General features: G+C 39.6%; 2 protein-coding genes across 2 annotated transcripts in view; both read right to left on the bottom strand.

Moving 5' to 3' along the window:
• The window catches only part of LOC146521314 (uncharacterized), an 87,447-nt gene that overhangs the window by 59,358 nt on the left and 10,059 nt on the right, over window positions 1–18,030 (bottom strand). The gene's annotated exons all lie outside the window — the stretch shown is intronic.
• LOC146521317 (uncharacterized) lies at window positions 395–17,890 on the bottom strand. Its single transcript, XM_085155008.1, has 3 exons — window positions 10,905–17,890; window positions 2,453–2,539; window positions 395–2,005 (listed from the first exon to the last, which is right to left on the bottom strand). The coding sequence occupies exons 2-3, from the start codon at window positions 2,468–2,470 to the stop codon at window positions 509–511; spliced, it is 1,515 nt and encodes a 504-aa protein (XP_085011134.1). The 5' UTR covers window positions 2,471–2,539; window positions 10,905–17,890; the 3' UTR covers window positions 395–508.

An 18,030-nucleotide genomic window follows, 5' to 3' on the forward strand; every position in this document is an offset into this window, starting at 1 on the left:
TGAATGTCGCCTGAAACAAAGAGCATCTCTGCCAACGTCCAATTACGTTTTACTTTTTACATTATAACACTCAGGTTACTGGACAAAAACGACTCTTCATTTTTCCAAACAGTTCATTCAGTATAACTCCATAAGTTTACTGATGAGACTTATTCCAAACAATCAGGTTAAAGGATAAAAGGATAAATACATACTTCACAGTAACTGCACTTGTAGAGATTTAAAAATCTTCTCACACAAATCACTTTTGTAAGGTCTCTCCTCAGTGTGGCTAAACATGTGTTTTTGTAACTGTGCATCTGTTGTAAAAAGTTTCCCACACTGATCACAGCAGTAAACACCATTTCCAGTGTGAATCCGTAGGTGAATATTTCTGTAGTGTTTTTCACTGAAACTTTTTCCACAAAACTTGCAGCTGTAGGCCTTAATTCCAGAGTGGGTAACTAGATGCTTCTGTAAGTTTCGACTTTGAGAAAAAGCTTTACCACACAAGTCACAGTAGTGTGCTTTAACTACACTGTGGATGAGTTGGTGTTTTTTTTAAGCCCTCACGATACGTAAAAGACTTTCCACACAAGTCACAGCTGTAAGGTTTAACTCCACTGTGGATGATTTGGTATGTTTTTAAGTTTTCAGCCTGGGTAAAAGATTTCCCACAGTCATCACAGCTGTAAGGTTTAACTCCACTGTGGATGAGTTGGTGTGTTTTTAAGTTTCCAGCCTGGGTAAAAGATTTCCCACAGTCATCACAGCTGTAAGGTTTAAATCCACTGTGGATGAGTTGGTGATTTTTTAAGCTTCCAGCCCGGGTAAAAGACTTTCCACACAAGTCACAGCTGTAAGGTTTAAATCCACTGTGGATGAGCTGGTGTTTTTTTAAGTTTCCAGCCTCGGTAAAAGACTTTCCACAAAACTCACAGCTGTAAGGTTTAACTCCACTGTGGATGAGTTGGTGTATTTTTAAGCTTTGAGCATGGGTAAAAGACTTTCCACACAACTCACAGCTGTAAGGTTTAAATCCACTGTGGATGTGTTGGTGTCTTTTGAAGTGTCCAGCCTGGGTAAAAGACTTTCCACACAAGTCACAGCTGTACGGTTTAACTCCACTGTGGACGAGTTGGTGTTTTTTTAAGCCTCCAGCCAGGGTAAAAGACTTTCCACACAAGTCACAGCTGTAAGGTTTAACTCCACTGTGGAAGAGTTGGTGTGTTTTTAAGCTTCCAGCCCGGGTAAAAGACTTTCCACACAAGTCACAGCTGTAAGGTTTAACTCCACTGTGGATGAGTTGGTGTATTTTTAAGCTTTGAGCATGGGTAAAAGACTTTCCACACAACTCACAGCTGTAAGTTTTAAATCCACTGTGGATGAGTTGGTGTCTTTTGAAGTTTCCAGCCTGGGTAAAAGACTTTCCACACAAGTCACAGCTGTACGGTTTAACTCCACTGTGGACGAGTTGGTGTTTTTTTAAGCCTCCAGCCAGGGTAAAAGACTTTCCACACAAGTCACAGCTGTAAGGTTTAACTCCACTGTGGATGAGTTGGTGTGTTTTTAAGTTTTCAGCCTGGGTAAAAGACTTTCCACACAAGTCACAGCTGTAAGGTTTAACTCCACTGTAGACGAGTTCGTGTTTTTTTAAACCTCCAGCCTCGGTAAAAGACTTTCCACATAAGTCACAGCTGTAAGGTTTAAATCCACTGTGGATGAGTTGGTGTGTTTTTAAGTTTTCAGCCTGGGTAAAAGACTTTCCACACAAGTCGCAGCTGTACGGTTTAACTCCACTGTGGATGAGTTGGTGTCTTTTGGAATGTCCAGCCTGGGTAAAAGACTTTCCACACAACTCACAGCTGTACGGTTTAACTCCACTGTGGATGAGTTGGTGTTTTTTTAAGTCTCCACCCCGGGTAAAATCCTTCCCACACTCATCACAGCTGTAGGTTTTCTCTCCCTTTCTTCTGTGAGGTTTGTCGGCCTCCTGAGAGCGCTGACTTCTCGCTCCATGTTGGTCCTGCAGTGACAGAGATACAAACAAAAATAGTGAGTGAAATGCAGTCGTGGAACAAACTGTAACTCCCTCTATTAGTGGAAACAAACATGTCAACAAACACATTGTAGGTGTGTTTCCATCACCTTCTGGTCATAGTATCACATTTCAATGATGTGCTACAATGACAGTCGTAATGAAAAATACATATTGAAGAAATATTGATAAGTGGAGAAAATATTTTACTCATAAAAAATTGTGAGTTCCATTTTTGATATTGTTGTTTCAATGTGTGCCGATAAAAAATTATGTTTGTATCTTCTTGTAACATCTGAGTTTTTTGTTGTGAATGTAGATTCTGTGTATATGGAGGAGGGATGGAAAAGATAAAGCTGCTGTTAACATCTTTTTAAAAACCAACAAGCTGTGCACACAGTTTCAATAACAGTGTAACTCTGATGTTTTTCTCACCTTTTGTGTTGAAGTCATTTTTTCCTCAGTCCAAATGGCTGAAATTGTTCCTCTGTTGCTCCACCAGACTCTTCTCCTGTTACTCAGCTGGGACACAAAAAGTATATGTATTTTATCCCTGATAAAAAAAAAAAAGCAGAGCAAATAAACATGACTAAAATCCTCAGTGACAACAATACCTATGAAACTTCAATGTGGAAACCAAGAAGCAGCTACAACAAGAAAGTCATCAGCTGCCCACAAGAACCTGAAAGGGAAAAAGCCACTGACCCCCCTGCATATCACTGCCTTTACCCAGTGGATGCTACACCCTGTATATATGGACCTCTATAGATCCACAAGTCCGGTTCACACTCAATGGTGGCAGTACCATCTGAAGCACCTCATTAGATTCCACCTACTCCACCCAGACAACCCATATGGAAAGGATATATATAAATCTTATAAAGTTTGTATCTGTCTTGTGTGAAACTTTTATGAAAAGCATACAAGAGTGAAAACAGATATAAGATCCCTTGAAAAATTATATAATGAATCAAATAATTTTTATAATTTTTTACTATTTCTTTTCCATATGGGAAGGTAAAGGGTGGTTGTATGTAGGGATGGGTATCGTTTAGGTTTTATCCAATACCAGTACCAAACTGGTACTTTTGAAACGGTGCCAGTGCTTAAACGGTGCTCAAACTGGTGCTTAAAGAATGGAGAACACAAAATTGGTCCAAAAACCTCTCATGTTCAGCTGTTTTTTTTGTAAAAAGATAACAATGTTAGCATTTTCTGCAGCTATAGGGCATATATGGTATCACTCTTGGCTGGAAGCAGTGCTTAAACAATGGAAAAAACACAAACTTTGTCCAAAAACCTCTCGTGTTTAGCCGTTTTCCATTTTTTCTTTGGTCATTTTAGCCTTTTTGGCCAGGGTGAAGGGAGTATCTGCCATCATACAAGAAGACAGCCGCATGTGACGGTGTTTGCTAGTTCACCTTACATGCATTAATGTAGTAACGTGGTTAGCCTACTCAACGTAAATTACACACGAACAACATTAAGCTACATATATTGTTACAAATATATGTAAGAACTGAGCCAAATTTAGTAATGCCAACAAAATGAAATAACAATATTTGTATCTTATATATGATACATCTATATATACACTGTCAAAGACAATTGTCTTTGAGTGAAGATTTAAGGTGAGGACATAAATAAATGCAACTTGAATCTTTACTGAAGCTCAGTGTTTGACACGGAGTTCAAGTTCAATGCTGTAATAACTAATAATGATTAATATAATAATAACTGTAATATTGGCAGTATAATATTTACATTACCAACATGAGATGACTTTAGTCTCATGAGCAACATTAGCTAATTGTTATTTACTAGCTAATCTTAAAATGACTGTTCAGTACAGAAATGAAGCCCAACAATCATGTTTTTAGAGTCCCGCGGTCTCAGCCTCAGATACTCAACAAATCAAACAAAGCTCATAAAAAAATAAACAGATGAACAAAAACATTTTCTCTTTCATTTCAAACAATGCTGTATGAAATGTTTCCAGCGGTTAGTATCATGGTTGCTAGGCACCCTGAGCAGCGCCATGGAAGCCAGACCGTCCCATTACACAAGCATCTCACTTCCGGTCTTTGAGAACAATTCCCGCGTGGCCCGCATCCTCCAAGGCTGCAGACCTTGAATTGGAATACAGCCTATAAAGGTGTGTGTATGAGAAGTACTCCTCAGAACCACTTGGTGTTTGCTGTGACTGCATGTAGTGGGATCAGTGGTAATAAAGCTTTGATGAAAAATACTTCAGCCTCATCTGACCCTTCTTCTCCAGCTAGGATATCAAAAGAATCGGTGAAGTCAAGAGAAAGTGAACCTCAACAGCGCCTAGCCACACGAGAAGTCCGATCACTTTCTCTCTAAGCTTCTTAGACTCAGAACAAAAGTTGTCCGGCTTTGTGTGTCTGGCAAAATGCTTTTTACAATTCCTGCTGGAATAGGTCTGGTTACAGCCGCAGTCAAAGCACGATGGAAATAATTGAACAAGCAAGCAAATGTAGCCCTTTGGCACCCTTCGAAGTAGGCTTCCACTACTCTCTCTATAGGGCTTTGGAGTTGACGTCACGGAACGCTGGGAATGCTGCGCCATCTTCCGGGGAAATGAATCAAAACAAACACACTGTGTTGTAACGACGACTACAAGAAAGATGCTTAAAAGTAGCTCAAAAGAGAATAGACTGTATAGAGACTGATTGCGTTGAGAGGCGAAGCAGCAGCACTTGCAGAAAATAGCGTGCATTGGAAATATGGACCCGCATGAAATACAGCCGTGACGTAGAATCCCTGAAGACCAACCACTATTGACGTAGCGTGACATTTTTTTGTACCTTGTCAGTGGAGTCAGCGAGTACAAGTCGTTAGTGCTGGGCGATATGACGATATATATCGTGTGGACGATAGAAAAGTGTCTATCGTGCCATTTGTCTTCTATTGTTTCTAACCCAAATTTTATAAATTATTACATAAAATATATAATTAACCCTTTACAACCGGTCAGAGAAGGCACTCCGTTTTACCTAACTATTTTTAAATCCCTGTAGAACTGGAACCAAAAATAATTTTTTTTGCATGTGAAACTGTTGTACTTGCATCTTACGCCATTAGCTTGTCCTCGGTCACGGTTTCCTTCCACATATAGCTTTGCAAAAATTGCATAAGAAGCACTTGCAGCAACAAAAACATAATATTCCAGAAACACGCTTTGCCGATGTTCATAACACTTCCTACGTTGGCATATACGTCAGCGCGAATTATCGCATGTCCGCCATTACCTGCCCGAAACCGGAAGTGACGTCATTTTTGTGGGCCTTATAAGCCTATGTTGATGTTTATAAAAGTCATGTTTAACTTTATGCTTTTCTGTATTGTTTCTGGGATGCTTAGAACTCAAATTACACTGTTGGAAATATTATAATGCATCAAAATAAACTATTTTAATTTTTCCTGTTCTATATAAAAATTAGCGTATCTCAAAAATAAAACTATGAAGACACTCAAAATAAATTTCTCGTGGTTGGAAACTTTTCTATTTACAGTTTTGAGAAATACACCTCTTAATTTTTTTTAACTAAAATATATGTAAAAAACAAAACAAAAAGATTTTCAATTCTTTTGTAGTTTATAGCACTACAAGTTTTCCAATTTATGTAGTTACTATGGACCTAATGGATACATATGCATACTTATTGTTAAAATTTGGGCTATAACGGTTGTATTAATATATGGAAACTTGAAATGCTCCCACAAATGGCACTACTACAGTTAAAGAAATTGCAATAATTTATTCATATTTATTATAAATAATTCTAATTACACATCTGGCTTCCATGTTTGTATCCTGTGTCACTAAAAATACATTTTATTTTAGTTTTATACATTGATTAATGACCTGTAGAATCTCCTTATCATATTAAGTGATTCATAATTGTCACTTCACTTAAAAGTGATGACATCCTTGCATTACATACTTTAGGATCATTTTTTGCAGGCGGGTTTCTGAGAGAGAACATGCAGATTTACACTATAACATGCAGCGTTCTATAGATGGGTGCATAAAAAAATTACATGTATGTGCTACCTTTCTAAACACTTTGTTACATTTATGATAAAGTAGATAAAACATATTTGTGTCAGCCTTGGTTCATTAGTTTTTGTCTTTAAATTAACTTTGTCTGTGTGTATTTCAAGTCCTGCACTCTCAAAGACTGAATGAACCAGCATTGCAGCCATGGGTCACTGTGAGCAACACAGGGAAGATTGAAGCCGCCCACTGCACCTGTAAGGCCGGAGTCGTGGAGACCTGCACCCATGTCACTGCTCTTCTGTTTAATGTAGAAGCAACAGTGCGGATCCGTGGCACAAGGACTGTTACAGATGAACCTGCATACTGGGTTTTGCTGGGTAATATGACCAAGATACAGCCAGAGGTTGGCCATGAGATGGACCTCTCCTCTTCAGCTGCCCAAAAAAGTCTCTTGATCAAAACATAAACAGACCATCCGTATTGAAAGGTAAAACTAGCCGTCCTCAAAAAAGAAAAATCCTACCTGCTACTGTGGAGGAGTTGTCACCGTTATAGGGCTTTGGAGCGTGATGTCACGGGGTGGGCGTGGAAAGGATTTTGGCCTGATGCACCATTTTCCGGGTCCAAACAAAGTGCAAGCGAAAAAGGAGCGAAGGCACACACAACAGCCATGGTTCGTATTTGCTGTGTGGTCGGCTGTGGAATAAGCTTAAAAAGGGTTTGTCTTTTTATTCTTTCCTAACCTGGAAGCATCATGAGGGAACTTATATGGCGGACCTTACAAAACGAAGGCGTCCAGCCTGGATAGCAGCCATGAGACGGCTTGATATCCAGTTCGCTTCCATCTCCAGATATCTGTTGGTGTGCTCCAGACATTTTCACCCCGGTAAGTTCTGTATGTTCATATCACTCTTTATAGCTTAATAATATTATCGTTGGGGCTCTTGGAGGTTATAGAAATATGCGAACAAACATAGAATTGAGTGACTGTGGAGACGTACGTGCTATGTAACGATTTGCTAAATCTTTCGCACAACTGTAGGGAAGCCTGCCTATGAAATGAATCAAACAAATCCAGACTGGTTACCAACGTTACACATAGGGCGCTCCGAAATCCGAACGTGAGGGTTAGGGTTAACAAGATACGTGAATATATCAGGGTAGGACAGTGGTGGTAAGTCCTCTAGGTCTTTACTCCACTGCCGTATTTCATAGTCCACACCAGAGGCGGAGGCAGACATTTGAAACACCCGGGGCTTAGCGCTAAAGGGTAGTATGCATGTGGGTTTTGTTTTTTGGTTTTTTTTTGGGGGGGGGGGGGGGGGAGGGTAGAAATTACTGAAAGATTAATTGGAGCATAGCTGAGGAACTGTGTGAGAGCTGAGCAGCAAAAGGAAATTAAGTGATGGTAGAAATGACTGAAAGATTAATAGGCTTTGTTATGAATTTTGTTCAAAAAAGAATGACTTCATATAGGAAAGAAAATATATATCACATATGCAGGACACCTTAAACTAGTTTTTTAATTAAGCAGCAAGGCAGAACAAAGTCGGCAGAACAAAGTCGGCCTGTATCAAGACACGCGGACTAAACCCCAATTCAACCAAACCCAGAACTGATCTGCAATTAAAACAGGACTACAACAGTTCAAAATCAGGACTACTTAGGACATGGCTATTCAACTAAGAAGTTAGTTGGGCCAGATTTTCAAACCGAGGAATTTATCTGGGCCAGATATTTTTTTGCAGCCAGTAAGCAGCAGATCATGATAAATTTCTAACCCACACAACTGTATTGAAAAACAAGTAATTTTTTTTATTCCTTTTTCCCCTGTAAATCTGGTGACCTCTCACAAATGCACACCAAAAGGTCCATTTAAAAAAGGGGAACTATAACTAAACTATTTTTTTTTGCACATTTGAAATAATAATAATAAAAAACATTTTGAACCCATCTCCTGCTATAGACATTACATCAGTTTTCCTCAGGTCATCTAACAGCATTTCAAACTCGTCTGACGCCAGAACTTCAACTCTACGAACTGTCTGACAGGGGTACGTTTTTAATAGCAGATGTCACACTTACTTTAATTTTTTCGTCACTTATCACCGCATCCACCACGGCCAGCATGCAGTATTTCACTGTTTCAGAATCTGTGAAAGGCCTTTTCTTCTTCGCCAAGAAGCAAACACGAAGGAAAGCTGCTGCAACTCTCTCTTGGACTGTACAGGACCCTCACCATGGTAGTACAACTCCAGTTGTAAGATTATTAAACTCGCAGTTAAACTGTACTTTTGCAGCCCTCTCCTGAGATTGCTCTGGAAAGTTTGTGTAGAAAGTCTGGTGTTTGTCATTGTGGTGCCTTCGTAAGTACAGCAACACACTCACTGCAAATTAAACACATTGGTTTGGCATTTGGATTTGGCGGTAAAATGAATAAGTATTTGTCAGTCCAGGCAGGGTTCATTGTCAATTTTGCACTTTTGGACTGAGAAAGACGTGCTGTTGTCGCATCATATATTACGATGATTGTTTAATATGTTTACATCACGGTGCATTGTGGGTTAAATATTGCTAGGCTACTAGGAGTGTTGCATTCACAGTCTACACTACGCTGTAGGAATTTTAATTTTTTTTTAAATTAATTAATGAATTAATTTTTTGCGTTTTCTCTGTGTTTCTGCTAGGACCACAGGCAGGGCCACTCACAGGTTGCTTCTGGGCCGCATTTGGCCCACGTGCCGCCATTTGAATAGGCTTGACTTAGGATTTAACCAAGACAGAACCAGAATCAGAACTAGATGATATTAGCACTAAAAATCATCACAGACCTGCACTACACTTATTTTTTTTAATGCTACCAAAAGTACAATATTTAGATTGAGAAAAGTTTATATAATTATTTAGCCTTGTTGTGCAAACAAGTCTGCATAACTTAATAAATATATAACTTGAAAAATAACAAACCTAAAAAGAAACACTAGGTACGAGATACATGAGGACCTATGATACGGTGATACTTTTGGTAAACAACCATTTAACTAACATGTGTGTCTCACCTCACAGCTGCTATCCAGGCTAGACGCAGTAACATCCGATACACGAGCTGCCTCGTGTTGCTTCCAGGTTGGGAAAGAATGAAAAGATAAACCATTTTCAAGCTTATTCTCTTGCCGGTCGGGCAATCAAACATCGCAGCCAACCACACAGCAAGAACAAACCATAGCTGGTGTTATCCATGTGCTTTCGACCCTCTGTCACTTGAGCTTTGTCCCGGAAAATGGTGCATCAGGCCAAAATCCTTTCCACGCCCACCCCCCGTGACATCACACTCCAAAGCCCTTTGACCCCCTTCTCAGCAAGCTTCCACTACTCTCACTAGTGATGGGTCGGTCGCGAACGAAATGGTTCTTAGAGCTGGGTCTTTGACGTGAACGACGCGAGCCGGCTCCTTATCGCGAGCAGTGTTTTTTTTCTCTCACCCTCTCTCTCGCACTTTTTTCCGCTTCACTCAGCATGCGAGCCTTGTGCTTTACGCTGGGCAGAGGGGGGAGGGGCGGTAGCAGTAGCACAGGAACAGAGCCAGAGGGAGAGAAAGAGAGGCAGGGACAACAACGTCACATTAGAAAGGTATAGTAATCATCCACAACTATTTTCAGTTGCAGATGATAAAGGATTCAGAAAGTTTATTCATGCAGGTCCATATGACAGAGAATATGCATCTTCTTTTGGTTTTCATATTATATTTTATATTTAATTGTGTTGTGGTTTGCAGTGTTTTGTGTTGTTTCACTTTAAATTTGTAAAAGGAAAAAGCTGAAAATTTAAATAGTTAAAAGTTGAAATGTGAATACTTGATTTTTGTATTATTTGATTTATTTATTACATTTTATGTGGAGTGAATAAATAAAAGTATATTTACGGTGGCCCCTACAGACAAAGCACATAAAAACTTCAAATCACGTACGAACCCTGAAGCACGTACAAACTCCAAAACACGTAAAAACACATAAAAACACGTAAAAACTCCAAAACACGTAAAAACTCCAAATCACGTACAAAACACAACAGAAGTGCTCCAGGATGCTAGGGGCAGTGTTGAACTTTTGTTACCTAGTGGCTACACAAGCCAGCAAGTACCAACGACCGGATTTGGTGTGTGGTAATAACAGGTAAATGAACTTATTTTTTTTTAATTATTTGACTATATATGAATGCTTGTGTATAAATACACAAACAATACACAAAGGCTTTCATGCTTTCAGTTGTGTAATTTAAGTGATCTAGGTAGCTCTGTTTTGGAAGTTCAGTTCATGCTAGAAATGTGTTTTGGAGTTTGTACGTTTTGTCTCTAGGGGCCACCGCATATATTTATATATAAACATATATAAATAAAACCACTTTTTTACATTAGTAATTCCTTTTGTGCATAATTTTATATTATTGTTAAAAATAAATTAATAAAAGCAAAAAAAAAAACCTGAAGAGCCGGTTCTTAGCCGAAAGAACCGGCTCTTTTTAGTGAGGCGAACCAAAAGAGCCGGTTCTCTAAAAAGAGCCGGAAATCCCATCACTAACTCTCACCCTGGGGTTGCGCTCCCCCACGCTTGTATCTGGCTTCATGTCCTGGGGGTGGGGGTTGGTTGTTCTCCTGCCCTGCACCCCATCCTTTTGTTCATATTCCAAGACTATTTTTCTTTATGTATTCTTTCCCCCCAGCAACCGCCATATTATGATGTTGCAAGCAATCACAAACTCTACAGTCTGTCTAACTCCAGTGTATACCAACCAATCTATTATTCTCAACAGAGATAAACTCAACATAAACTGAACCTACATTAAATTTAGCTCGATGCTTACCTTTAGACGAGCCCACAAACCGAGAGAAACTCCGTGATGAAGCTGGAAGTCTTTCCAAACACAGGAAACAGATCAGGGAGCAGAGACCCACGTGGTTCGCGCTGATCTCAGCTACAATCCAGGAGACAAGGGTGTGCAGATCGATGCAGATATCGATCCAAACGTTGGTAGTGGTATATGTTCCTGTAAGTTTACTACTTCACTACCGTTTCATGAAAAAGCAGCTTTCTCTGCTCGGCTCCTCTCCTCCCCTGCACACACACTTTGCTCCTCCCCCTTTACCCGGCTCCGCTGTGATTTGTTGCTGTGCGGTCACGTGACTCAGCAGCACAAGGTAACCACGTGGAGTGTTATTTTAAAGTAGCGCCAATCTCCTTTTGTTAAACTCTTTTCCTTGGCCTCGATGAAAACGTCATCGTGGGGAGGACAACTGCTGAGAAGTCAGGAAAAGAGAGGAGCTGTGCTGACAATTGGAACAGCCTTACACTCGTCTCTCTGTAACAACGTGACACCGGATGTCCGCCTGTTGAAACTACATTGTGCTGAAGATGGACTACAAAACAAACATCTTATTTCGTCACAATGTGTTCTAACCCTGTTGTTTTATGGACGTCATATAAACGAGAACAGCCTGTTAAAAATATTGCTTCATTATTAAGTTTGAATTTTAAAGAAGAAGGAACAGTTAGGGTCAGATTTACTAACATCTGCAGCAGCTCAAACACGTCTTTTGATGTTAAAGAGCTGCTAGATTTACTGAAGAGACTGTCCTAAAACTCTCCAGTCAGTCCTCAAGCTGTGGATTGAGGTGAGCCCTGCTTATTTTTCCTCCATAATACAGTTTATATGAAGCTGAAATGAATTACGCTTCTTATTTTTTAATAGTGCACACAGCTAACTCTCTCTGCTGAATATGTAAAAAATAAAAGTGTTACTGTGTTACATGCCTGACTGTTGCTCATGGTCTGATGGGAAATAATGTTTTCTGTTCTTTAGCACATCGAAGAGTCAGCTGTTCACAGCTGCTCTCAAGCAGATTTTTACTGAACTGGAGTGGCTTCTTCATAGAGAGATTAAAGCACACTGTTAGTAGATCATCCTGCAATTGTGACATCACAATAATTTGCCTCACTTTATAAATCTGTCACTTCTATAACATATGAAATTAAATACATAATACAATAAGTACTTTGTGAAGGACTTTGCTGACATCTTGGCTGAATACATGCCAAAATATGATTGTGTTCTTATCGTGTTAATATTCATGTGTGTTGTCCTGATATGCCCATGGCAAAGGGCTTTTAAAGCCTTATTGATTCTTTTAATGTGGTGCAATGTGTGACCTGTCCCACACATGAATGTGGACACACACTTGATCTTGTTTTATCTCATGTTTTGTTTTGGGGGTTTTTGTCTTGTTTTTAATGTAGAGATTTGTGATGCTGTGTTTTCTGACCACAGTCCTGTGATGTTTGAAGTTCCTCTTGCCTGTGCCTCAGTTAAACCTCACGCTGCTGCTCGGCGCTGTCGAGTTTTTAACTCCTCCCTTGCTGAGCAGTTTTCAACAGTTTTAACCAGAACTGTAAAATCCCAGATTTTTAATGCAGCCAGACCACAGAACTGAGCTCATGGTTTTATTCCACCTGCCAGACTGCTTTGGACTGCTTTGCACATGGCTCCATTAAAATCCAGGCATTCTAAAACTAAATCTGAGCCCTGGCTGAACGACACGACCCGAGCTGTCAGACACGAGTGCCGTCGAGCTGAGCACACGTGGAAAAAGGACAATTTACAAGTGTCATTACAGATGCTAAAGGACTGTTAGCGTCAATATAAAAAAAAATCCACTTATCTGACATTATTCTGTGAAACTGTAACAACTTGCATGTTTTATTTAAAACTATTAACTCTGTTCTCAGTGCACCACATACTGACTCTATCAAGCCCTTCTCTGCAGCCTGAGAAAGTTTTTTTCAATTCAATTCAATGATAAAAAGACTGAGGTGATGATTTTTGGTAGCCCCACTGAGACCCCAAATGTATATTTAGATTCCTTGGCTCGGTATGTTAAGCCAACTGTCACAAACCTGCTGGTCAAAGTGGACTGTGATCTGAAGCTTGACAGTTAGATTAAGGCAGTGGTAAAATCAAGCATCTTTCAGCTGAGGCAGCTGGCTAAAATAAAGCCAAATCTTTCACAGAGGCACTTTGAGACAGTTATCTAGCACTCGATTGGATTACTGTAATGCACTTTATATATGGGTCAGTGCTTCATACATCTACAGAAGATTCAAAATGCTGCACCTCCAAAGTTTGAGCACATTTCCCCTATTTTAGTTTCACTTCACCTGCTGCACATTTCTTTTAGGATTCCTTTTAAAATTCTTTTATTTGCGTTTAAAGCCCTCCATGGCCTAGTCCAATCTTATCTCTCTGAGCTGCTACTGCCGTATACACCCACCTGCTCTCTTAAGTCAGCTGATCAGCTTTTCCTGAATGTACCCAGGACTGAGCATAAACTTAGAGGAGATCGTGCTTTTGCTCAGCCCTAGTGAGCAGCCTAAGCCCGGCAGGAGTGGATATTGCTGTGGGTAATGAGAAAAGATGACATTATATGCCACGGTAAATGCACTGCCTAATTGTTACCTCTCCCCACTGCCTTCAGTGGCAGGCAGCAGGAAACAGATCAGGAGGCAGAGATGATCTTTAAGTTTAACATTACTCACAATATTGCCAAAGAGTGATAAGGAATTTAAGCACAAGCACGTTTCAGCAACTTATCTTTCTTGTAGATCTGTGCTCCAAATAAAGAACTTTGTGCTGACAAGATTATTAGTTAAAATAACAAATTTTAAGTTACAAATCAATATTGTCTGCATGGACAGATGTTCCACATTCCATATATCATCATTCAGGTCCTGCATCAATACATTTCAATATTTTTATATCTATAAAAAAAAAAAGCTGACACTTGCGAGACTCTATCAAAGGGGTGAGCATCACAGCAGATGCCTTTGTGTCAAAGTAGCTGAGGATTAAACACAGAAAAACATGAAGGTGATTTTCCTGGCCTGGGATATTATAAAAATATTCTGCAGCACATCAAAAACGAAAGAAAACCATTTATCAACATATGAACATTAGCTGATGCTGCTGAAGTGAAGCAGAGCAAAGTTACAGAGGTTTTATTAGAGACACAGCAAAGCGTTTTGAAATTTCGCATAATTTTAAAAAGTTTGAATTTGTTCAGTAGCCTATTGAACAGCAAAAATGAGACTTTCTTTTCAGAATTAGGTGAAAGGAAAAGGACATCGGCCGTCAGCGCTGTAAACAACGGTAGACTTGTGCGTAATAAACAAGTGAATAATGCAGAAAACAGATTTTTTAGACGGGAAACTGTGCGTGGGGGATGCATGGGGGAAGCTCTGTGCCAATTTTATCAACAACTACAGATTTTATCCTTTTCTGGATGCAATACCTTGGCCTCCAGTAACACTATACGGAATCTTAGAGTCATTTTGACCAGGATTTCTCCTTTAATGGAAATATTAAGCAAATATTTATGACTGCTTTCTTCCATTGCTGCAATATCTTTAAAATCAGAAATATCCTGTCCCAGAGTGGTGCTGAAAAACTCGTTCATGCATTTATTACTTCTTGTCGGGAATATTGTAATTCATTATTATCAGGATGTTCTTCTTTGCGTTGGGACACAGGCAGGATGGGATGGCTGCTGTTTTATCTATGTGTGGATGCACATGCCCAGCTCCCAAATTGTACCCAAATACTGTGCGTCCCTCCATCCAACCACACACTTTTGGACTGTGACCACCCACTGCACATGCTCCACCGAGGTATCACTGTGAATGACAACATCATCCAGGTAGCAAACAGCATATGCAGTGTGAGGACGCCGCTATCGCTACAGGAGATGATGAAAAATGCCCGAGGCTACAAACAAGCCTAACAGAAGTGTGACGAATGGTACGAACCATACAGAGTAGAGAAGGCTGGTTTTGTCTTTGGCCTCTGCAGACAAGGGAATCTGCCAGTAGGCGTTAGTTAAATCCAGCATCATAAAAACAAGCAGTGCTTATACAGTCAGGTCAACCCGGGGCATGGGATAAGCATCAAACCATGAGACCTTCACTTTGTGACAATCATCACAGAACCATATAAAACCCTGCACTCCCTTCTTAATTACCTGGAAGCACCTTAAAGACAACCGGCCCCTCTCAACAGCTGGAACAAATCATCTGGCAAACAGATAAGCATAGGAGACCAAACACTGAGGAACAAATCCTCATTTCATCCTGAGATAACAGCATTTTCACCATTTCAGCCAATTCCTTTTGCACAATTTGTCTCTTGTGCTTAGGCAACCTGTAGGGCCATGAACACACTTTCCAGGCTGCGTTTCAAATTGGTGCTGCATAAGAGTCTTGCAGATGGTCGGGGGATGAACACATCTGCAAACTACTGTTGCAATGCAGGAACATCTGCTTTATTGGAATGTGTGAGATGCTAATCACAAAGCATCTTAAACACACTCTGTGAAAACTTCATGCCCACATCTTGTTTTTAAGAAAAATCAAACATCTTTTCCTTAAGATCATTTCAGAGTTTTTAATGAGCTGCATGAACCGTGCCGAGAGCAGCCAAGTCTCCTCCTCTGATAAACCTCCACATGTACCACTAAAAACATTTAAATTAGTTTGAATCGGAAATCATGGCTCAAACTACTTGCTGTGAGACCATTTCTTTATTTTTCACACCAAACTGTTTAATAAGAGAAACTTTACACAGAGTTCATCAAATATAACTAACACTTTAACATTATCAGGATTTCATAATACAGACTTCAAATCAAAAGGAAAACAGCTGCAGAACATGTGGATCAAAATGAATTCATTAAAAAATAACGTGTGGACTTCAAGGATACAGTAAATACACTGAAGTGAAAGGAGGAGCCAAAAATAGATGTTTAATAGGATTTGAATTAACTAAAATTAGTCACCTGTGATCTTTAAAATGGTTCTGATGTGTGTTGCTGTTTTTAACTTTTAACAGTTCTTTGCTGCCACTGTGAATATTGTGTTCTTTCCCTAATTAAATAAAGGTTACACAGCCTCACTGCTCCATCTTCTGGTAAAAAAAAAAAAAAAAAAAAAGTATTACATGGAAGTGCAGCCCAAAACCAGTTCAGCTTGAGTTTCTTTTTTCTGGACATAAAGTCACAGCAGGTGTTGTTTCAAAGCTGGTGGACAGATTTAGTTCATTTTGGAAGTTTTAAGAGCAAATGCAAATGTAATTATTTGCTGTTTTGGGAGAAAAGGATTTAAGATAAGATTTTACCACAGCAAAAGTTTAAATATGAATGAAGGATTGAAATTTAACTGAGGTGAAACATGCAATGAATACATAAAAAATAAGTTAATTTTGGAAAAGCTAAAAAAGTTCAAATAAAAGAAATGATTTACATATCCATATGTGAATTTTGATAGAATACCAGTTTGGTTTAAAAAGAAAGAAAAGACATTCCTATAACTTTAATAGTACAACTACTAAACACTACTGTGTCCTAAGGGAACAAAGATTAAAATGTAACAGGGATAACATTTTAGAGAATTAAAATCCCTCAAAGGAAAAAACATAAACTTGATTTACATATCTATACATGCAGCTTCCTAAATGTAACATTCAGGATTATTCACTGCAGGTCCAGAAATCAGAGCTACCTCATCAGATCCAAGTGTGACATTAGCTGACACTCTTTACAGGAGATTCCATCTGAACTCGGTGGAGCCTGATCTCAAGGTTTTTAAGTCTGACCCTGAAACCAGAAGAGGATCTTTCTCTCTCTTCAGATTCATTGTGATCCAGTGATTTCAGTCCTGCATGATCAGGCTGATGTTTGCACAGAGCAGATAATGAAGTGAAGGTTTTTGCACATTGGTAACAGTGAAACAGTTTATTTACAGTGTGGGATTGTTTGTGTTCGGAGTATGAACTGAGATTCCTGAAGCTCTTGTCACACTGGTCACAGATGAAGTTCACTTCCATGTGCGTATGTTCATGTTTGTTACGATGACCTGATTGTGAGAAGCTTTTTTCACAGTGTCTGCACTTGTATGGTGTCTCTCCTGCAGTGGTGAAGGATGACCCACACTAGTCACAGATGTGCTTTTTCACCCCACTGTGGTAGAGTTCATGTATTTTTAATGTACTTGGTGTGTGGAAGCCTCTCCCACATTCTTTGCAGTAGTTCATTTCGTCTCCAGTGTGTCTACGTTGATGTGGTTTTAGGTCCTGTTGATGATTGGAAGTTTTTCTACAAAGGTCACAGAGAAACTCTTTCCCACCACCACAGTGACGACAGGACTGAGAACTGGATCCATCTGCGTTGCTCTGCTTCTAAACAATGACAGCGTAAGTGATGTCTGCCAACGTCCAATTACATTTTACTGTTTGCATTATAACACTCAGCTTACTGGGTGAAAACGACTCTTCATTTTTCCAAACAGTTCATTCAGTATAACTCCATAAGTTTACTGATGAGACTTGTTCCAAACAATCAGGTTAAAGGATAAAAGGATAAATACATACTTCACAGTAACTGCACTTGTAGAGATTTAAAAATCTTCTCACACAAGTCACTTTTGTAAGGTCTCTCCTCAGTGTGGCTAAACATGTGTTGTTGTAACTGTGGATCTGTTGTAAACAGTTTCCCACACTGATCACAGCAGTAAACACCATTTCCAGTGTGAATCCGTAGGTGAATATTTCTGTAGTGTTTTTCACTGAAACTTTTTCCACAAAACTTGCAGCTGTACGCCTTAATTCCAGAGTGGGTAACTAGATGCTTCTCTAAGTTTCGACTTTGAGCAAAAGCTTTACCACACAAGTCACAGTAGTGTGCTTTAACTCCACTGTGGACGAGTTGGTGTTTATTGAAGTGTCCAGCCTCGGTAAAAGACGTTACACACAACTCAGAACTGTAAGGTTTAACTCCCCTGTGGATGAGTTGGTGTCTTTTTAAGCCTCCAACCTGGGTAAAAGACTTTCCACACAAGTCGCAGCTGTAAGGTTTAACTCCACTGTGGATGAGTTGGTGTGTTTTTAAGTT

The sequence above is a fragment of the Neolamprologus multifasciatus genome, chromosome 3 (assembly GCF_963576455.1).
Source record: "Neolamprologus multifasciatus chromosome 3, fNeoMul1.2, whole genome shotgun sequence".
Taxonomy (NCBI): Eukaryota; Metazoa; Chordata; class Actinopteri; order Cichliformes; family Cichlidae; genus Neolamprologus; species Neolamprologus multifasciatus.